Source organism: Drosophila arizonae, chromosome 2 (assembly GCF_054131065.1).
Source record: "Drosophila arizonae isolate 15081-1271.41 chromosome 2, UAZ_ARI_1.0, whole genome shotgun sequence".
NCBI lineage: Eukaryota > Metazoa > Arthropoda > Insecta > Diptera > Drosophilidae > Drosophila > Drosophila arizonae.
Window position 1 is genome coordinate 5,390,417 of NC_142922.1, and position 18,506 is coordinate 5,408,922.

General features: G+C 34.6%; 1 protein-coding gene across 5 annotated transcripts in view; it reads right to left on the minus strand.

The window, feature by feature from the left end:
* Window positions 1-530: 530 nt before the first annotated feature.
* Ace (Acetylcholine esterase) overlaps window positions 531-18,506 on the minus strand; it is a 53,310-nt gene continuing 35,334 nt past the window's right edge. For 4 of the 5 annotated variants that reach the window (XM_089462063.1, XM_089462061.1, XM_089462064.1 and 1 more), the window contains 3 exons: window positions 14,264-14,427; window positions 13,971-14,134; window positions 3,872-8,430 (listed from right to left, as the gene is read on the minus strand). In XM_089462063.1, the coding sequence (XP_089318189.1) occupies window positions 8,321-8,430; window positions 13,971-14,134; window positions 14,264-14,427 (438 nt within the window). In that variant the 3' untranslated portion in view covers window positions 3,872-8,320. Of the gene's footprint in view, window positions 1,051-3,871; window positions 8,431-13,970; window positions 14,135-14,263; window positions 14,428-18,506 lie in introns of those variants that run through there. The other variant, XM_018016078.2, reaches the window with a different exon arrangement.

Below are 18,506 nucleotides of genomic sequence, written 5' to 3' on the forward strand. Positions count from 1 at the left end.
CATGCATATATGTATGTATAAATTTGGTATATATGCCCATATTATGTCTGAGATTCGGCCAGAGCATTTCATCTTCGGCATGTCGATTCGTCAGATTCTTGTTCTTCTCTTTTTGTTCACATAAGTTTTGTGATTTTTATTTCGGCTGCTTCTTTTATTATTTCATTTTGTCTAAAAGTTTTCTGCATCTGCTGACGGTCTGCCTGTCTGGTCTGTCATTAGATTTTAATGTTGGGTCAATGGACAGAGCTTGAGTATTGGCCCGGAGCTTGTGGTAGAGGGGGGAGGGCATAGTCTATCGATTCGATTTGCCTGGTCTTTAAGAAATTTGAATAATTCATGTGTCAAGTTGAAGGCTGGCTTTATGCAGCCTTTCGCGTGTAAACAGCATCCAATTCAGCTCTTAGATCGCTGGATTAACTTTGCGATTGTCGTTTCAATTAAAGCTGATTCAGAAAGTGTGCAAAAACCGGCTAGAAACGGAAATACACTTGGCATTGCTGAAAAAAGATGATTAAAACGAATTTGAATTATTTGTTAGTGGAAGAATATTTGCTTTAATCAAGAATATAAGTAGCATTTGATATCAGTTTTCAGAGTGAGCTAGCTACATGGTTGGGAGTTAGTTTAAGTGAAAGACGATTAGATTTGTGAGGGTGTCCAGCACACTGCTCCCATCTCAATCAGCCTTCGTTCGCAAATTCGTTAAAGTCTGTGCATCATATAGTATACATATGTCCAGTTCTTATAGCCTATATAGCATTGCTGCTTATTGTCTCTGGCAATCTGAGCTCAAGTCCAGGTACCACGTTGATCTCTGCTCCCACTTGCTTCACCTCGAATTCAGACTTTGCGTTGCTTAGTGTTGTTTCTCTTGGAAGTGTATAATTTGCCATGGAAGAAATTCGCTTGGTTTGTGCAGCTACTTGGGGTTAAAAATATATTATTTGGATGGAGGTTGGGAATAGGACTCCGCTCAGGCACTGATGAGCCAGGCTTTCAGGTAGACAAACGCCGAGGTGGCCACGTGTGTCAACTGCTGCGCAAATGCTGCAAGAGAAGATAGAAGATAGAGGATCATAAACTTTATTAGATATGCCAGGGATTAAGCTCTTTTATGTGCGGAAATAAAACGAACGACTCAGCGACGGCAACTGCAATGCCATGTAATTTACATTTACATTTTAAATGCCGACGAGTACGGCCCCTAATGGAAATGCATCCATTTAAAGCAACTCTTGTCGGCCGGGCGACCTGCTCTCCCAGGGCCCGGCCAGATTTTACGACTAACGAAATTGCGGACTGTAAAGCCATGGCGAGGGTCCAGCACAAATTGACAAATGTTCTGGCTTACAGAGACGCAGCATCGGTAAGTCAGCTGGGCCAGGGGGTCAGGGGTATTCCCCTTTTACACTTCAAACTTAAGTTGATTAATTGGGGCTTAAGGCTTTCGACTGCACACGGAAGCTAATTGCAGTTGAATTTATGTGCATATTAAATACACTATTCAATGCTTGGCTAATGCGCATAAGTCGGCCATAAATAAGCGATTTTATTTGGTGTTTATCATTTCAGCGCATCGTTTTTTCATTCGTTTTATTATTTTTATTGATTCGATGTAAAGTTGCAGTCTCTCGTAATTAGCAGGCCATAAAGCAAGCTATATGGCCAAGAGTTTCCTGAAATTATGAGTAATTGTTGAATAACACGAATAACATTTATCAAAATTTAACACAGTTGACAGTTGTCTAGTGGGGAGTGTCCGACTGGAGTATACCCACAGTTTTTTCCTAAGAACAAAAATTATATTGATCAAAATTTAACACAGATGATAGTTATCTAGTGGGGAGTATCTGACTGAAATATTCCCAGTCCGTAGGAAGTGTCCGACTAGAATATACCCAGTCTTCAAGAGAAGAATATAAGAAAAACATTTATCAAGATTGAGCAATCAGCTGACAATTGTCTAGTGGGACTATCTGACTATAGTATACCCAGTCAGTGGAGAGTCTCCGACTAGAATATATCCGATTTTCTCTTAAGAACACAAATAACATTTATCAAAATTTTATAGTCAGATGATAGTTTTCAACCCAGCCAGGTGATAGTTGTCTAGTACGACTAGAATATACCCAGACTTGCTTTCTCTTAGCTGCTCTCCTTCTCATAAATAAAAGTAGTCTTCTTTGATTTGTTTAATACATGATACATAAGTTTTATTTGACTTATATTCATCTTGTTTCGATATACAATATATTCGTATAATATAATTTCACTTAGATTTTTGTTCATTTTCTTTTATAAATTTACTTTAAATTGTTTACAGTTTTGTTTTTCTTTGTGTTTTCCATTTTCTGGTAGATTTTTATTTATTTACTTTTGGTTTTTATGTTATATATTTGTTCTTGTTTTCTTTCCTCGAAGTATAGCAAATTGTATTTAGCAATTGTTCATGAGTGATTTTTACTATTTCTTTATTATTTGTTAGCAGAATTGATTTTTGTGTGTGTTTCTTGTTAGATTACATATAGTATAATTTACATATATATATATATGTATGTATATATAAATATTCAGTAAAATGATCCCTACTTTTTGTATGCTCATGACATAATTATCTATATGTATCTATATGTAGCTTGTGTATACAGAGTTTCTTTTTTTGTTTTCTTGTATTTCCTTTATATCTTAAGACATTAATTATATACTTTTCTTTGTGTGTGTGTGTTTTTGTTTTTTTCCATTAAATTTAAAGTAATTTCTGCGACAATAATAATTATAATTGTAATTCATCGTTCATCGACTATAGACACATACATAAACAAATGCATTTCCATAACAATCTTAATATACAAATACAATTTTTGCTGAACACTAAAGCGCCTTCCCAAAGGAATTCTCAACTAAACTGGAGCTGCCATATATATTTCATATATATATATATATACATATATATCTGTGGCTATACACATATATATATATACATATACATATATATCTATGTCTGTAATTTATCTAAGTTTTCTTTGATTTCTTTTCGTTTATTTATGACATTGAAATTTTTGCTTCTGCTTAGTTATCATTAGAGTTATTGTATTATGGTGAGCATCCGAGAGGGTGTGGGTCTTAGGGTATATTTTATTAATGCAAATAATTCTGTTATTATCTCTTTTGTTTTAACTTCTTTGTGTGTGTGTGGGTGTGTGGCAACTACTGTGCTGCATTGGGAAACTGAGGAGCAGACTGGAAAATAGGATTTAGCTTGAATGGAAATTATATTGAAATGCTTGGCATGATTAAAAGCTACAGTTGGTTTCTAGTTGTGCATGTTGACACAACATAGTTATATAATTATGTTTATATTTAAATTAGTTTTATCAATTTATTTATTTATTTTATTTTTTATTTGTTGTCTCTGTTTTGGCTTTTATTACCACTAACAAGTAAGAACACATATTTAACCACAATTTGTTTTTTTTTTTTTTTAGTTTTCATTTTGTTTTTTCATTTAGCAACACTTTTACACAGTTACAGTTACAGTTGCTTAATTTTTACAAATTGCCTACTTAAAAAGTCATAAATCAGAGCCTTACACTTGCAGCTAAATTTTATTATTATTTTTATTATTAATATTATAATTAATTTAGCTTATTATAATCTTTGTTCATAATTTTTGTTTTGAATTTAGTCGTATATAATTAAACTAAATAAACCATAGGCCATATATTGATATGTATTTGATTTTTACACTTAAAAAAAAAGACGTGATCAAACTTGCTTTTACATTCTCGTTAATCGTGTTAATTATGTTCTTTTATTTAAATTTTTCTCATTTTTTGAATTCGTATTCATTATCTTATTGAATTTAGCATTTTATTTATTTATTTATTTATTTTTTTTTTTTTTTTGGCTAATCGTACTGTATTGTTCTTGTTATATATTATTTTTGGTATGTTTAATCTTCAAATGCATTCCTGTGCTTGGCTTTTAACATTGTGTGTTTGGTGTGTGTGTGTGTGAGTTTAGTATATCATTTGGTTTTCATTTATTCTTTGTGATGCTTTTAAGTAATTCTGCATTGATCGCTTTCAACAATCAATTCAACATTCATTTTACACTTGTCGTCTACCAACTAGAACTGTGTTTTTTATTATCAGATGTCGTAGCTGATATAATTAGTAACGATTTCATAATACCATACAAACCAAAAGAATTTAACTATTGTATTTCTATTAGTGAGAAAACTGAGAACAAAAAGGCAAAACTCAAGGAAACGCAATGGAAATATTTTGTGTTTTACCTAACTTTCATTATTTTCCTATAGACACTTAACTAGTACTATATAAGTCGGATTTGGAGAGGGTGTGGTTAAGTGTATGTATGTGTGTGTATGTGAAGTTTTGAATGTAAACAGCATTTATATCAATTATTTGCATTATTATCATAAGTATATGTTTAGCACTATAATGTATACTATATATAAATTCTTTTACAAATAGCAGACTACAATATCAAAAGCACACTGTGGATATATTTTGAGTGCTCTTCACTATTAATTTCATACATATATCTTTATATATATACGCACATATATATAGATATATATAGATGTTTGGAAGAACGGCAACAGAAAATATAAAAAATGTCAAATAAAATATCAAATTTTTTTTTTAAAGAAATTATTGTAGATGCAAATGCGTGTCTGTATGTATGTAAGAATGTGTGTATGTGTGTGTCGTCATGTATATAAAAAATTTAGATCTATAAGCATAACACTTGGAATTTGTCTCTCATTCGTTATCTCCATTTGCTTCTAAGGCGAAATATTATATTGTCAATTCTTTGGCTTGAGCCGAAAACCATGCAAAATGACAAAATATATATTTCTCAGAGGATGTGGGAGTAGGAGTGGGTGTGGGACAGATTGGGAAAGAGGATTCACTCTTTTTTTAAAACATAAACATGGAAATGCGTACAACATTTAAATAGTAAAAATAATTGCAATCTTTTCATATTCGATTTAAGATCTCGCTTGAAAAAGGCAAAAGTAAATTCCTTAATTCTTATCATTTATCGCTAATTCTACACATTGAGGTTCGATGATTTTGGCGTATGTCATTGAGGAGGATCTGGAGTCCTTTGGCCTTGGAGGTGCACCAAGAACTCGTCCTTGCAGCTCATACGCCGAAATCACGGACAAAGCCGGGCCCAAGCCGGTTTTCACAGAACAGGGAATACCCCTAGCATTTTAAATTCTTAAAAGTTTTGTGCATTTGTGTGGCAAACAGTTTTGACTGGGGCGAAATCATGGCTAAAATATGGCGCGGGAATCTTCTTGAGTCGTTTAAAGCTAATTTTTATTTGGAGTTAACAAGTTTTTCTTATTTTTCTCATTTTGTTTTTTTTTTTTTTTTGGTATTTTAATTCAAGTTTTCTTTTTCCTCTTTAATTTTACTCTTGCCATACAATATTTTCAATACACAGTAAAAAATGTTAAATATTTCTCATTTAGTTGTTTATCATTTAAATTATTTGTATTCTTCTTTGTTTAATATTAGTATTTTTAATGCATTTGTTTTTTTTTTTTTGGTTTTTTTTTTTTAATACGGCTTGCCTTGCATGGTATAAAAATATAAATGTTCACATATACTTAAAAATCGTTAAGTTCTTACACTTTCATCAAAATTGTGTGTTTATTTTTTTTATTTTTAAAGTAATTGAATCGATTTGATAATTGTTTGTAAAATTAGGAATGAGTTCATAATATTGGTAATTAATGTATTTAAATACGAATGTTGCTTGCAATATACTTGATTATAATCAAAGATTCATTTCATTTTCTTGTAGGGCAATGTTCCATTACTTAACTAACTTGTATTTATTTATGTTTGTTTCGAATATGTTTATTAGCAATATTTATTATTATTATTATTTGGTTTGTGTTTCCTCTTTTTATGGATATAGTTTCATAAGTGAGCTTTACTATCGTTGCTTGACCTTTGGTGTTCTAGTAATAGTTTGTGTGTCCTCAGAATATAACAGAATAGTTAATAGTTGTTTAGTTATTGTTTTTATTTTATTTTTATTTTTTTAATTTGTAATTTTTATTTTACTTTATTTTTTACTTTTGCATGCTTAAACTAAATTGTGAGTCCAGCATTTGGCAGGTTGGTTCGACAAGAGCCACGGCAGCCAAAACCAGATTCGTAGATGGCTGGCGATCTCTGCTGATTGGCTCGATTGTTGTCCTTGCGCTAAGCCAACCTTAACTATAAGTAATTTTTTATAATTTCACATTGAATTTTGTTCCTAGTTGCTACAGTTGAAAGCGAACATCGCTCAAATAGGCATTAGACCACATGACATATATAGATATACATATGTATATATATATACTACATAGAATTCATTTTGCTTACAGCTAATAAACAATATTGTTTCTTTATTCGATATAGACAAGAAACAGTTACTGCTCTCATTTATTTTAGTATTATTATATTTTATTTGTTCTGTTCTTTAGAAGTCCAATACTTGTTATTTTTTTTACTTTAGCTGTATGCGTGTAAGTTTGTGTGTGTGTGTTTTTATAGTAAAAATAACTTAGTTAATATCAGTGTGGCTTAGGTTAGATTAATTTCGAAAATGTTCGCTCTCAATAGTTGTTGTTGTTCATACATATACATATATAGATATATATATATATACTGATATGCCCTTAAGAATTATGATTCATTCTAAACGCGCTCAATTTGTTTCATACGTACACTGAGCTATGTAAGTATGTATATATATGACAATTACTCGATTAATTCATTCATTTAGATTTAGATACATATATATATATCTACATATATATTCATTTATAGATATAGGCATACCAAACTTTAATATACAGCACATTTGTTTTGTTTCTGGTTCGAATTTCGCTAAGTGTATAAAACTTTTAGTTATTTCCATTTATATTTTGTTTTTATTTTCTTAACTTTTTGTTTTTTATTTTTTTGTAGTCTCTAAGCCAATTTGTAAAACGTTTAGTACAAATGCAATAATACATGTACATACATATATGTATACTATATATATATAGATGTATTACATTTATTGTATATATATGTGTATATATATAGATGTATATATATGCTCATATAATATATATATTTATATATATACTGATATGTTTTGCCATTTAAATGTTTCATTAGGTTTCCTACAAACTTGATTTTTTTTATACTTTTGTTTTATTCATTTTCCGACCGATTTCCCTAGAAATCAGCTTCCATTCCGGCTTGCGAGCTGCCCTTTTACAAAAAAAACTTGCAAATCTCTCATTAAAACTCTCTCTTCGAACAATACAAATTTACTAATTGTTGCTTTGTTTTTCATTTTCAAATTTCGTCATAAGAACTTTTTTGGTGTGCCCAAAGTGCGAAAGGAAAACATAAGTATATATGTATATGTATATGCCAATATCATATATATATATATATTATATATATACATATATCGCTGTGTGACAAAAATAATGAACCATGCCCAACGGAAAGCTGAAACCAATGGATTTTTGGCCAAGTTTCATTGGGTCTATCAAAAAATCAATTCAAAATTTTTCGGGGTCTACGGCCTGGGCAGAGTTTTGGACCCATGCCAGCTGGCAAAATATGCAAACTCTAAGCGAGTATTTAATATAGTTTCTTCTTCTTGTTCTTCCTCTTGTTCGTGTATTGATTATGCCCGGCTGACTGGCTGGCTGGCTGGCATGACAAACGTTCAATTTATCAAAATTGTTTTTTTATTTTGTTGCTTGATTAATTTCTCCGTTTAGCTTCCTTTTTTTGTTGGTTTATATATTCTTATTGGAGCCTGGGTTTGTTGGGGCCTCTTTATTGGGTCACTGCATTTTTATACAAACTAAGCAAATTTCAGCGGCGTGCTACAAAAGTGTATCAAGGTGTATGTGTGTGTATGGGTGTGTGTGTCTATGGAAATAATAGAAGTAAGCGCAACTACTCGGGCTGCATTTGATATGTGTTTGTGTGTGTGTGTCTGTGTGGGGCAAGCCGCGTGCTAAAGTGTCTACCTGCTTGCACCTGGCAAGTGGTTAAAACTAACAACTACAACAAATGCCAAACTGCTGCCACTTAATGCAGTTGCATGCAACACTAAATTCATTTACAAATCGTTTGGCCAAACTACAAAAGTATGGCTCCAATTCTAAAACTCTGTCGCTCTCGCTCTCTCCTCATCTCTCGCCGTCTCTTTCAGTTGCTAAATATAATTTCATATTTTACTTATGGAATGCGATGTTGCCAGAGAATTTCTTTTAGAAAACTCCTTTCAGCCGCAGCAGGGCGCCTATGTAGAGCGCGAGTCCCAGTCCAAGCAGCTGCATGCGGGGCGTTATGGAAGCACTGCCCGAATCGCACTCGGAACCTGAAAGATAACCGAGAGAATAGAGTGTTTAGCATGTGTCGCATATTCAGGGGGAAAAGCATTTTATAGTTTAAAAATGATTTGATTGAATGATGGTATGGTTCGGTTCTGAAAAGAAAAACTGTTTTTCTTAATGCGTGACATGCCACTGTTCGAGGCTTCTGCTTGGTCTACTTGAATGCAAAATCAAATTCTCCTGCAGCTGCCTAAGCTATAATCTTTACTTTATTTTGATAATAATTTTAATAAAAGAAACGAAAAACTGTTTGCCAATTTGTAAATTATAAAAGAAGCAAAAGCAAGCATTTTGTTTTTTGGTGCGATTTTTGGTGCATTGAAATAAAAATTAATCGAAATATCGATAAGCAACTTAAACGAATTTCACGCGAACTTACCTTAACTACAATTCCTAGCAATTTGTCTGCGATATCATTTTATTCATTTCTGTTTTTTTTTTTTTTTAATGCCTTTTTTGCTTGATTATTGAAATACAGAATTTATAACCGATTTGTGTGCTAATTAATTGCAGAACTCGTTCGTCAACACCGTGATCCGATCAAATTTCAGTTTTGACCAAAAGAAATCAAGACTGTCCAACAAGATACATAAGCAGCATTGCCGCGATTCTCAACTGCTTAGATAGCCATACACAAACATTGTATCTGACAAACTTGTTTTCGATTCGGACAAAACCAAAGTCAAATCTTTAAGCCGGCCGGTAAGGTTCAGATAGAAACGCTTTGCTATATTCGTATTTATCGAGAGTGTTGTTTTTTTTTTTTTTATTATTATTATTAAAGTGCATGTGCAGGTTCTATAGAAATCAAAATTAATTTATAACTAGTTTCTCAAGCAGCAAACATAAATAAAGAAATAGAAAATAGAAAGGAACAGGTGAAATATACTAGACCATATATCTAATAGGTCTATATTTAGAATAGCTTAGCAAAGATTTCTCTGCGAAGCTTTATATTATAATTTTTTCCGTTTCTAACATCATCCACAGATGAACGGACGTTAAGATAGATATACATAGAAATATGTTTATCTATATTTTAGCTAACTCTTAACTCGCTTATTTCACACTTTCCTTGACAGTCTAAGCTGAACACATCTATCTTCAACTTGCCAATAGTTTAAGATACATTAGCTTTGCTGAGCAATAAATACATTTTTAATCATGCACTTTAGATCTTTTGTTCCAGCTAATTAGCCCAATAACTTTTATTTTTCCATATATCGGGCAAAACAAATAAATCGTACAACTCAAGATATGTATCTTTTAGCATGTATCTATCTTTCAAACTGCCGCCTTAGATACTTTGTATCAACTCAAACTGAAATATAAACTTCTAATAAAAAGACAATTAATATTTATCTATATGCGTACAGATATATATATAAATAAAAATATATATATGTTATATATATTCCCGTATCTTTTGGTTGACCGCAGGGCAAGCGTGTCGCGTGCATTTAATGCCCGCTAATTTGAATTTAAAAGGCTGACCAATTCGTAGATTATATGCGCAGATAATCAAGAAATAAATTGGCACAAGCGAGCGCGACAAATATAAAATAAAAGGAGAAAGATAAACAAATAAATAAAAGATACAAAACAATGTGAGCATTTGAAACACGTGTCGCTAAAAGCAGCGCAAATCAAACAAAACGTAACCGCAGCTCAGCTCAGCGCAGCGCAGCAAATCAAAGAGAAAAGGCCACGCCATAATAGCTTATACAAATGCAAAAGATACAAAGATACAACAATTTGTATGGCAACAGTGCGATTTTTTTATTCATTTGTTTGCTGATGGGTATCGAGTATCGGATATCGATGTCAGGCATTGGGCTTGAATTATGGGAACCTGTATCTGTTACTGTATCTAATGGCGTATCTGTATTTCGATTTACGCATTTGTATCTAGAATTGTTTATATATATCTGTATCTGTATCTGTATCTGTATCTGTATCTGTATCTGTATCTGTATCTGTATCTGTATCTGTATCTGTATCTGTATCTGTATCTGTATCTGTATCTGTATCTGTATCTGTATCTGTATCTGTATCTGTATCTGTATCTGTATCTGTATCTGTATCTGTATCTGTATCTGTATCTGTATCTGTATCTGTATCTGTATCTGTATCTGTATCTGTATCTGTATCTGTATCTGTATCTGTATCTGTATCTGTATCTGTATCTGTATCTGTATCTGTATCTGTATCTGTATCTGTATCTGTATCTGTATCTGTATCTGTATCTGTATCTGTATCTGTTTCTGTATCTGAATGTCTGTTTGTTTCTCTTTCTATATCTGTATCTTAAGTAGAATCTGTGTATTTCTCGGTATTTCTTTATATGTATCTGTAGGTATCTTTAGCCAGGTCGTAAGCCTCGGCCTGTCACTTATGTGAGCCGTCAATAATGATAAACTGATCCAGTGTATGCGGTGCCAGCTCGTCTGGTACGTTCAGGACCAACGCGCGTTACCAGTTTGGATCTGTTCTTCTTCGTCTTCTTTTTGTTATTTTAAATGGATTAGCACACATATAGCGCTGACATTTTTCGGTGAAATTTTAAATGTTTATTATGGCAAATGAGGCGCGTGTTGGCAAGCGCTCCTCCGCGCTGGCCATAAAATATCAACCGCAACATATCAAAATGCAAATTAATTAATTAACCATAGAACCGGTAACCACAATGAATCGCCGCACCACCATCTCCACCGCCACCCGAACCACTATCACCATAAGCAGTTACCACGGTGCGGATCAGCTTTTACTTGTGGGCCAGTTTTGCGCCTGATGGCTCAGTTATAGGCCCTTAGCATGAACGATTCCCGCCAGCATCGCTTCACCAGTCACCGGCACAGCCCATTTGCTCTGAGGGGAGCCCCGCGTGCCAGATATATTTGCATACTCGAACTGTTGGCTTTTGTGTAAAGTCGTGAACGAAAATCAAAGTGAAGCACCAGCACGCCGAATATTAAATACCCTTGCAAGGATAAGTTATACTATACTCAATAGCTACAAAAGATACTTTTACTGATGAACTATAGCAACTCTTATATATGTATATTAAAAATCATTTGATTAGCCTGATGTAGATCTAACTCGTTCTGCGTTACAGGTGTCTTGATCAAATTCAAATACTCTGCGAAAGCGTATAAAGCAGATGCTTAACAATAATCGCACACACATTCACACAACACACGAAATTAACATAAATTAAATTTTATTAATTTGTGAAACACTAATTTGCCTTTTGTATCAGATCGACGAGCTGTAGAGAGGAGCCCAGAGACTAAAAACCTAACCAGACCAGACATCGTGGCGCGACAAAAGTCGTTTCCATCTGCGACTCCGATTGCCACGCCGACTGCGACTGCGACTGCGAGTCATCTTTCACCTGGCACCATAAAACTTGTCCACGCATTTTAATGGGCCAAGAGACTCAGAAATGAAATAAAAGGAACTTTTACAATCTGCTGACGCCCACCTTTACTAATGCATATTAGCAAGTTTTGTCGCATTGACTTTGACTCCAAGTTGGACTTCTCTCTTAACTACATGCCTTATATATACTCGTATATATGTATATATGTATAAGAGGCTTGATTTATCATTGTCAGCTGGAAAGCATATGTATATGCATGCTGTGGTCGCTTATTGCTTATTTAAATTTAATTTCTCGGTCAGACAGTTGGACAGTCAGCCAGTTAGCCAGTCAGCCAGTTAGCCAGTAAGCCAGCTAGCCGATGAGTCGGTTCACGTCTGAGAAACTGAGACTGCGAAACTCATTTCACTGATTGATGGGCACATTTTAAGACACTGACATAAGCCATAAATAAAATTGTGAACGCTGCTACGCATAAATGCAATAAATTAAAAAAGAGCAAAACTATAAAAATCTTTCACCGGAATGAAATGACCAAAAAACCGAAAAAATAAGAATTGCCACGAGTCTGACTCACGATTGCGACTAACTGCCAAAAGAAATAAAGCATCTACACACATGTACACACTATATATACTCTATATATACATAACTGTAATTGCTTGATACTCAATCAATCCCACGCTTAAATGGGACACGCTTCAGCCCGAAACTGTCGTGCCAATTGAAAGGCGTGCCAGACCCGATCAGAGAAAATAAAATTTGTAAACATTTAAACTGAAAATAACATTTAAAAAATAAATCGAAAAAAAAATTGATATGCCAATACTCAAATAATTTATACACTTTGAAAATCCCTTGAGATAAACTAAAATAATCAATTAAGTCAAACTGTAATAAAAAAAAATAAAAATAAAAAAAATACATATTAAAATAATAAAATATTAATATTAAATTAATTAATGAAATTAATGATAAAATAAATTTATAAATCTAATGAAATATATTCTTTAAAATTTCAATTTAAAGGTTAAATAATAAACTAAAATGTAAAAAAAAAAAAAAAAAAAAATTAATTAAAAAATAAATAAAAATTAAAAATTAAAATAATTTTGCATTAAAAAACCTAACATCTTTTTTCAATAAATAAGTATAAACATATACCATTGTTAGAATTAGAAGACACTAATGTTTTTACACAACCTTTGTAAATTTGTATAAAGTTTGTATATTATATAGAAGTAAAATTTATTTTATTTAATTTACTATAAAAAAAAATTAAAAAAAAAAAAAAAAAATGGGGACAATTTTAAAAAAACTGTACTGATTAAATTACATCACATAGAATGAATAGATAATATATTTTTGGAATAGCTTAGAAAACGTTATAGCTAAAAAACAAGAAACTGTCCTCAAAATAAAATGGCTAACAATATCACCAAATGATCCAAAAATTATTTTAATTTTATGTATACATTCTGCATATCAATTATAGCCTTAGCCATAGAACATACTTTTTCGTATTCATCACATTCCTTAAAAAAAAAAAAAGGAATTCCCATCATAAAGTACTCAGATCTTCACTTAACACATTGCCTATGCAGTTTGCAGTGTATACGAACAGAAGCAGTTATCGCACGACGAGCTATTGAGGTGTGGCACAGTCACAGCCAGACAGCAGCTGGAGGCGTGTGTCGCACATAAAGAATATGTCTATAAAGTGTACGTTAATTGTATGCCAAAAATTCATAACGAAAAGGAAACAAAAGTAAGTTGCGAATTGTCGCCTGAAAGCACTTAATAACCAGAAGAAGATTTCGCAAATATAAAAAAAAAAAAAAAGAAAAAAAGATTAGAGAGAATATTACAAACGGGTGGTCAAGATCAACTAATGCTCTGTTCGCTGCGAGTTTTATTTGATTGTCAAATAGAAGACTTTACTTTCCACTTAATTTCAGATAATATTGGTCTATGTAGATAAGATTTAGCCTTATCACAGGGGAATTGCATGTGTTATCAAATTACAATGTACATAAGCCAAGACAACATTTAGATGCCACGATTCGTTTCAAGTATCACATTTGTAGCACACAGCATTGGACATTAGGCGTATAGCTTCAATCATATCAAATTTTTACTCACCTGCCCAACTTCGAACTTTAGGCAAATAATCATTCCAGAAGGAGCAACGCGCTGCTAGCGGGCCACGAGCCAATTTCTCAATTTTGTCGTCTGTGCTGAAGATATAATACACGGGATCCTCCTTTGAAAAGTTCGGCCATTCCTCGCCATCCGGTGCCGGATTGCTGCGTGTGTGGGAGAAGCAATGAAAGCTCGCATTATAGCAAACGGGTTTGTGTACTCGCTAAGCCAACTCGTTTCATTGAGTTTGGCTATGACAAGCTGTGCTAAATGAAAGCTCGGCGAAAGCTTACCCCGTCTTGGCGAACTCAATGACCGAATTTAGCATACGCTTGCCCAGCTCCCGCTCCACAGGTCGATATTGCAGAGATGTGTTCAGCGGCTGACCAAAGAAGTACTCAATCTCATCGCCGTGCAGCACGCCCATCCACTCGCCCCACAGCGAGGTGCTGGTGCGCTATGGTATAAAAAAAAAAAGAAGATGGACACCGTGAGTAAAAGTGAGAGAGAGTGAGTGAAAGAGAGAGAGAGAGAGAGAGAGAGTGGGGATAATATTGTCGTAAACTTAGCCAGAAATTATGCAGATAAACATCTACCCTTTTTATTTATTTATTTGATTTCGCTCGCTCGCGCGCGCTCTGCAAATTGTAAATATTGTCGCAGCATCTCGTGGAGCCCAAAAATAAACATAAAACAACAGAAAAATAAGACCAGAATGCTGCATTTGGGTATGCTCAACTGGCAGTTGCTCTGTTAGCGTCTGAAGAGTTTAGGTGGAAATATTTGTAAGTTATTTAAATAAAATATGAGGTAGTCTAAATATAGTATTTTTATAGAGAGAAAATGACTTCAAATTGTTCCAAGTATTTTTGTCTTTTGTCTTTACTAATTATTTCAGAATAATTATTTTAACTGAATTGGTATTTCTGTGCCTATACTTCCCATGTAAATTAAACTAATTATAGTTTATAAATCTTTGTCATTTCATATCAATATGAATATATACATGTATATTCCACTACATTTTATAGCTCATCCAACCTAAGCCCAAGCACATTATACCCCTTGTCAAGCCCATTTCACTGGGTATACAGCACAGCGCAGCAAATGAATAAATAACAAATGTTTGGTTGCTGGAAACACTTGCTGCCAAATTGTATGTGCCAGCTGCTTACAACGGCTTAAAGAGAACAGAATAAAACATGGGTAAAGGAAAGAGTATTTTACAAACGATGCGACTGCGTGCTCGTGGCTATAAAGACAGTTAATTGCGCATATATTGCCTGCATTGATAACTCAAATGGTTGGATATATGCCCCAGTCAATTTCCTAATTATTCTAATACCTTAATCAACCGCAACAGCCAACTGCAACATCAGCAGCAGCAACAACAACAACAACAACGGCAACAACAAAGACAAGCCACAAAACCACAGCAATTTGGCCGAAGTCTATGGCAACTGATAGACAGCTCAAGTGCACAGTGGTGCAAACTGTGCAAAGAGTGAACGAATTTTAATTAACTGGCGAGCAAAGCTACCCTGAATATAATTTATAGGTATATATACCCTATATATGTGGGTATATTCAATCAAATTATAAATTAGCAAGAAGATTTTCTTAAATATAGATAATATATTTTATTAATATATATTTTATGACTAGATACTACATATTATTAATAAAATATTATATTTATAATTCTGGAAATCCGTGAACCATGAATTTCATATCTTTAAAAGTATTTGAACATGAGCTATCAAAATATCTTTTCCAATTGCTTTATTTCATTACTGATGAGAGCTTGGAGAAGCTCAGATAACTGAGATATACTATATATATATATATGAAAATTATTCCTAAATCTTTCACTGAACATCTGCCATGCATACATACATAGAAAGTTTTAAAATTTCCCTCAATTTAGGTTGAATCTGCACCACTGTGCGTTACATTCAAGTGTTGTCCACTTAAGCAATTTGGCTGTTGGCAGCCACTGCAAACTGGCAGCCAATTGGCCAAGTCATCTAATGAATTGCAGCCAGGATATGCACAGGGATAATGTTGTTGCCATGGCGCCCCATTGCTGCAGCTGTCAGGCTTCTTACAGAGACAGTGAGAGATAGAGAGAGAGAGAAAGATAGGCAAGGTGAAAGAGTAGCAAAGAGAGCCGCGAATAATGAAGAATTGTGCGGCAAAAGTAAAGTTTCATTTTTTTTTCTCGTTTCTTTTTTTTTTTTTTTTTTTTTTTTTGATTAAAGCTCGGACACGAGCATTGGCAATTGGCAGCAGAGCGAACTTATTTAAGTGCCAAGCACGTTGCACGTCGCTGCAGAAGCTGGCAAGAGGCTGTCAAGTGTTGCCACTGGCAGCCATCGAAATAGACAATCTGCCAGGCACTCCAACGGCTGCCCAGCTGGCGACCCCATTTGCCAGCAAGACCAGCAGGAGGTCGATGGTGGTGGGGGAGCAGGTCGGGGCAGGTCGGAGGAGGCGGCAGTGGCAAAGGTCGCCACGGCCAGTTCTCGTTTATGGCCAAAATGAGTTACGAGTTTCGCTGCAGCCAATTGAAGGCTGTAATTAAAACTAATTTCATTTGCTTTTCATTTCGCAAGCTTCGTTGTTGTTGATGCTAGATTATAAGCAGGCGATTTAATAGGGCCAATGCAACGGCTGTACGTTTACTTTGCACACGCACTGTTGGCCAGGTCGTGCGCTCTATTAAATAAACAAGCGGCAAGAGCTGCGCACTGGGGCCTTTAGAGCTGCACCATGCTGTGTTTGGGTAGTGAAAATTTATCGATAAGAATGGATTTTCTGCTTCGCTGATTGTCAAACTGTATGCCCAAAAGAGTGACGCTCAAACTGTAGCTGGAGTAGTAGACTGTAAAAAACCTATTTAGATCGAGAAAATCGAATGCATATAGCTGACTGACTCAGTGGCTTTCAAACTATGTTTAAAGTAGAAATTCAGGCAGCTTCTCGATAAGGTAACTCTCAAACTGTAGTTACATTTGAGTATCACTCAAACTGTAGCTTGAAATAACTGACTAAAGATTATGTATTCATAACATATAACTGATAACCCATAACATGTACACATTTATAAGCTAGTTGGACAGAATATTCGCAGTTTTAGTCACTTTCAGGCTTATTTATCTATAAATTTCAAACAGTATTTTTATACTGGCCTTTTGGCCATTCTATTGACTGTAAGAATGCACATCTGAAAGCAGTAAATTAGAAGCAATTTAAATGACAATTTCTTTTAGAGACTCTCAAACTGTATGACCAAAATCAAATTAACAATTTAGGTTATTTGCTCAAACTCCAAGCCTCAAAACTTACACGACTCTCAAAAAGGCTATAAATTCAAAATTTACATGATTCAATGACTTTCAAACTGTCGCATATTAAATCCAACCAAATCAAGAACCGTTTATCTTGTTTAATAACATAGCATGACTGCCAAACTGTTTCAGTTTTATATAAATATATCTTCAAACTCATTGGGCTTACACAGCTAGATCTACATATATACAAATTCACTCACATAGCAACTGACAACCAGTATACCACCTTAATACCGTTCCGAAGGAGAGAGTATTGCGAACAGTAAAAATCACATTTAATGACTTGACAAGCATACAGAGAGTGCAAGCTCTTGATTAACATTCGCCTCAAGACACACGTGGCGTATGCGTAATATTGATTTTTTAGACCAAAACACTAATTTCTGTGGGCCAGAGTGGGCGCATTGATATACATATACATATACACGCATATAGACTAAATTTATTTATTATGATTTATCAATGGAAGGACAAGGACTCAATATCGTCTGTCAGCTGTAATTACCTATTAACATTTACGCATTGTCGCTGAGAGAAAATCGATAGGGTCCGAGCGGGCGTATACTTGATGTTTTATAGCGGTAGGGTGGGGGTTGAGAGTGGGCCGGAGGGGTTGGGGAAGTCAGACTCGTGTACTCCCTATTTGTTAATCATTAGGCCTGCAGCAGCCGCAGTCCTTTAAGCAAATAACTGACTCAAATTATGCCCCACACGTTCGGGCCGTACAGGCCGTGACCTCGTAAATTGAAGTTTCATTAGGCACTGCCACGCCTCCGCCTCCACGCTCAAACGCTCAAACGCACACACGCACACTTGCAACAGCTGGACGCGACTCTCGACTCGTGCTCGAGCTATGTGTCTGTGTCCCGGGCAGAGGCCCAGGCGCAGGCACAGCCACAGGACAACAAGGCAGTGCGTGTAGTTTAATTGGCGCTGTCCTTGCGCTCACTCCCCCTCTCTCACTCTCTTCCTCTCTCTCTCTCTCTCTATGTGTGTGTGCGCGTTTATGGGCGTGTATTGAGCGAAAGTTTTTGTTACCATAATTATGGCGGCCAAGGTTGCCAGAACTTGGCCAGAACTTTGTTTGTTTGCCCACTCGAAGACAGAGCCGACGACGGCCCCTGTGAAAGGTGTCAAAACTCTAAGGTGTTGCCATATTGATATCGATTCGGAATATGCATAT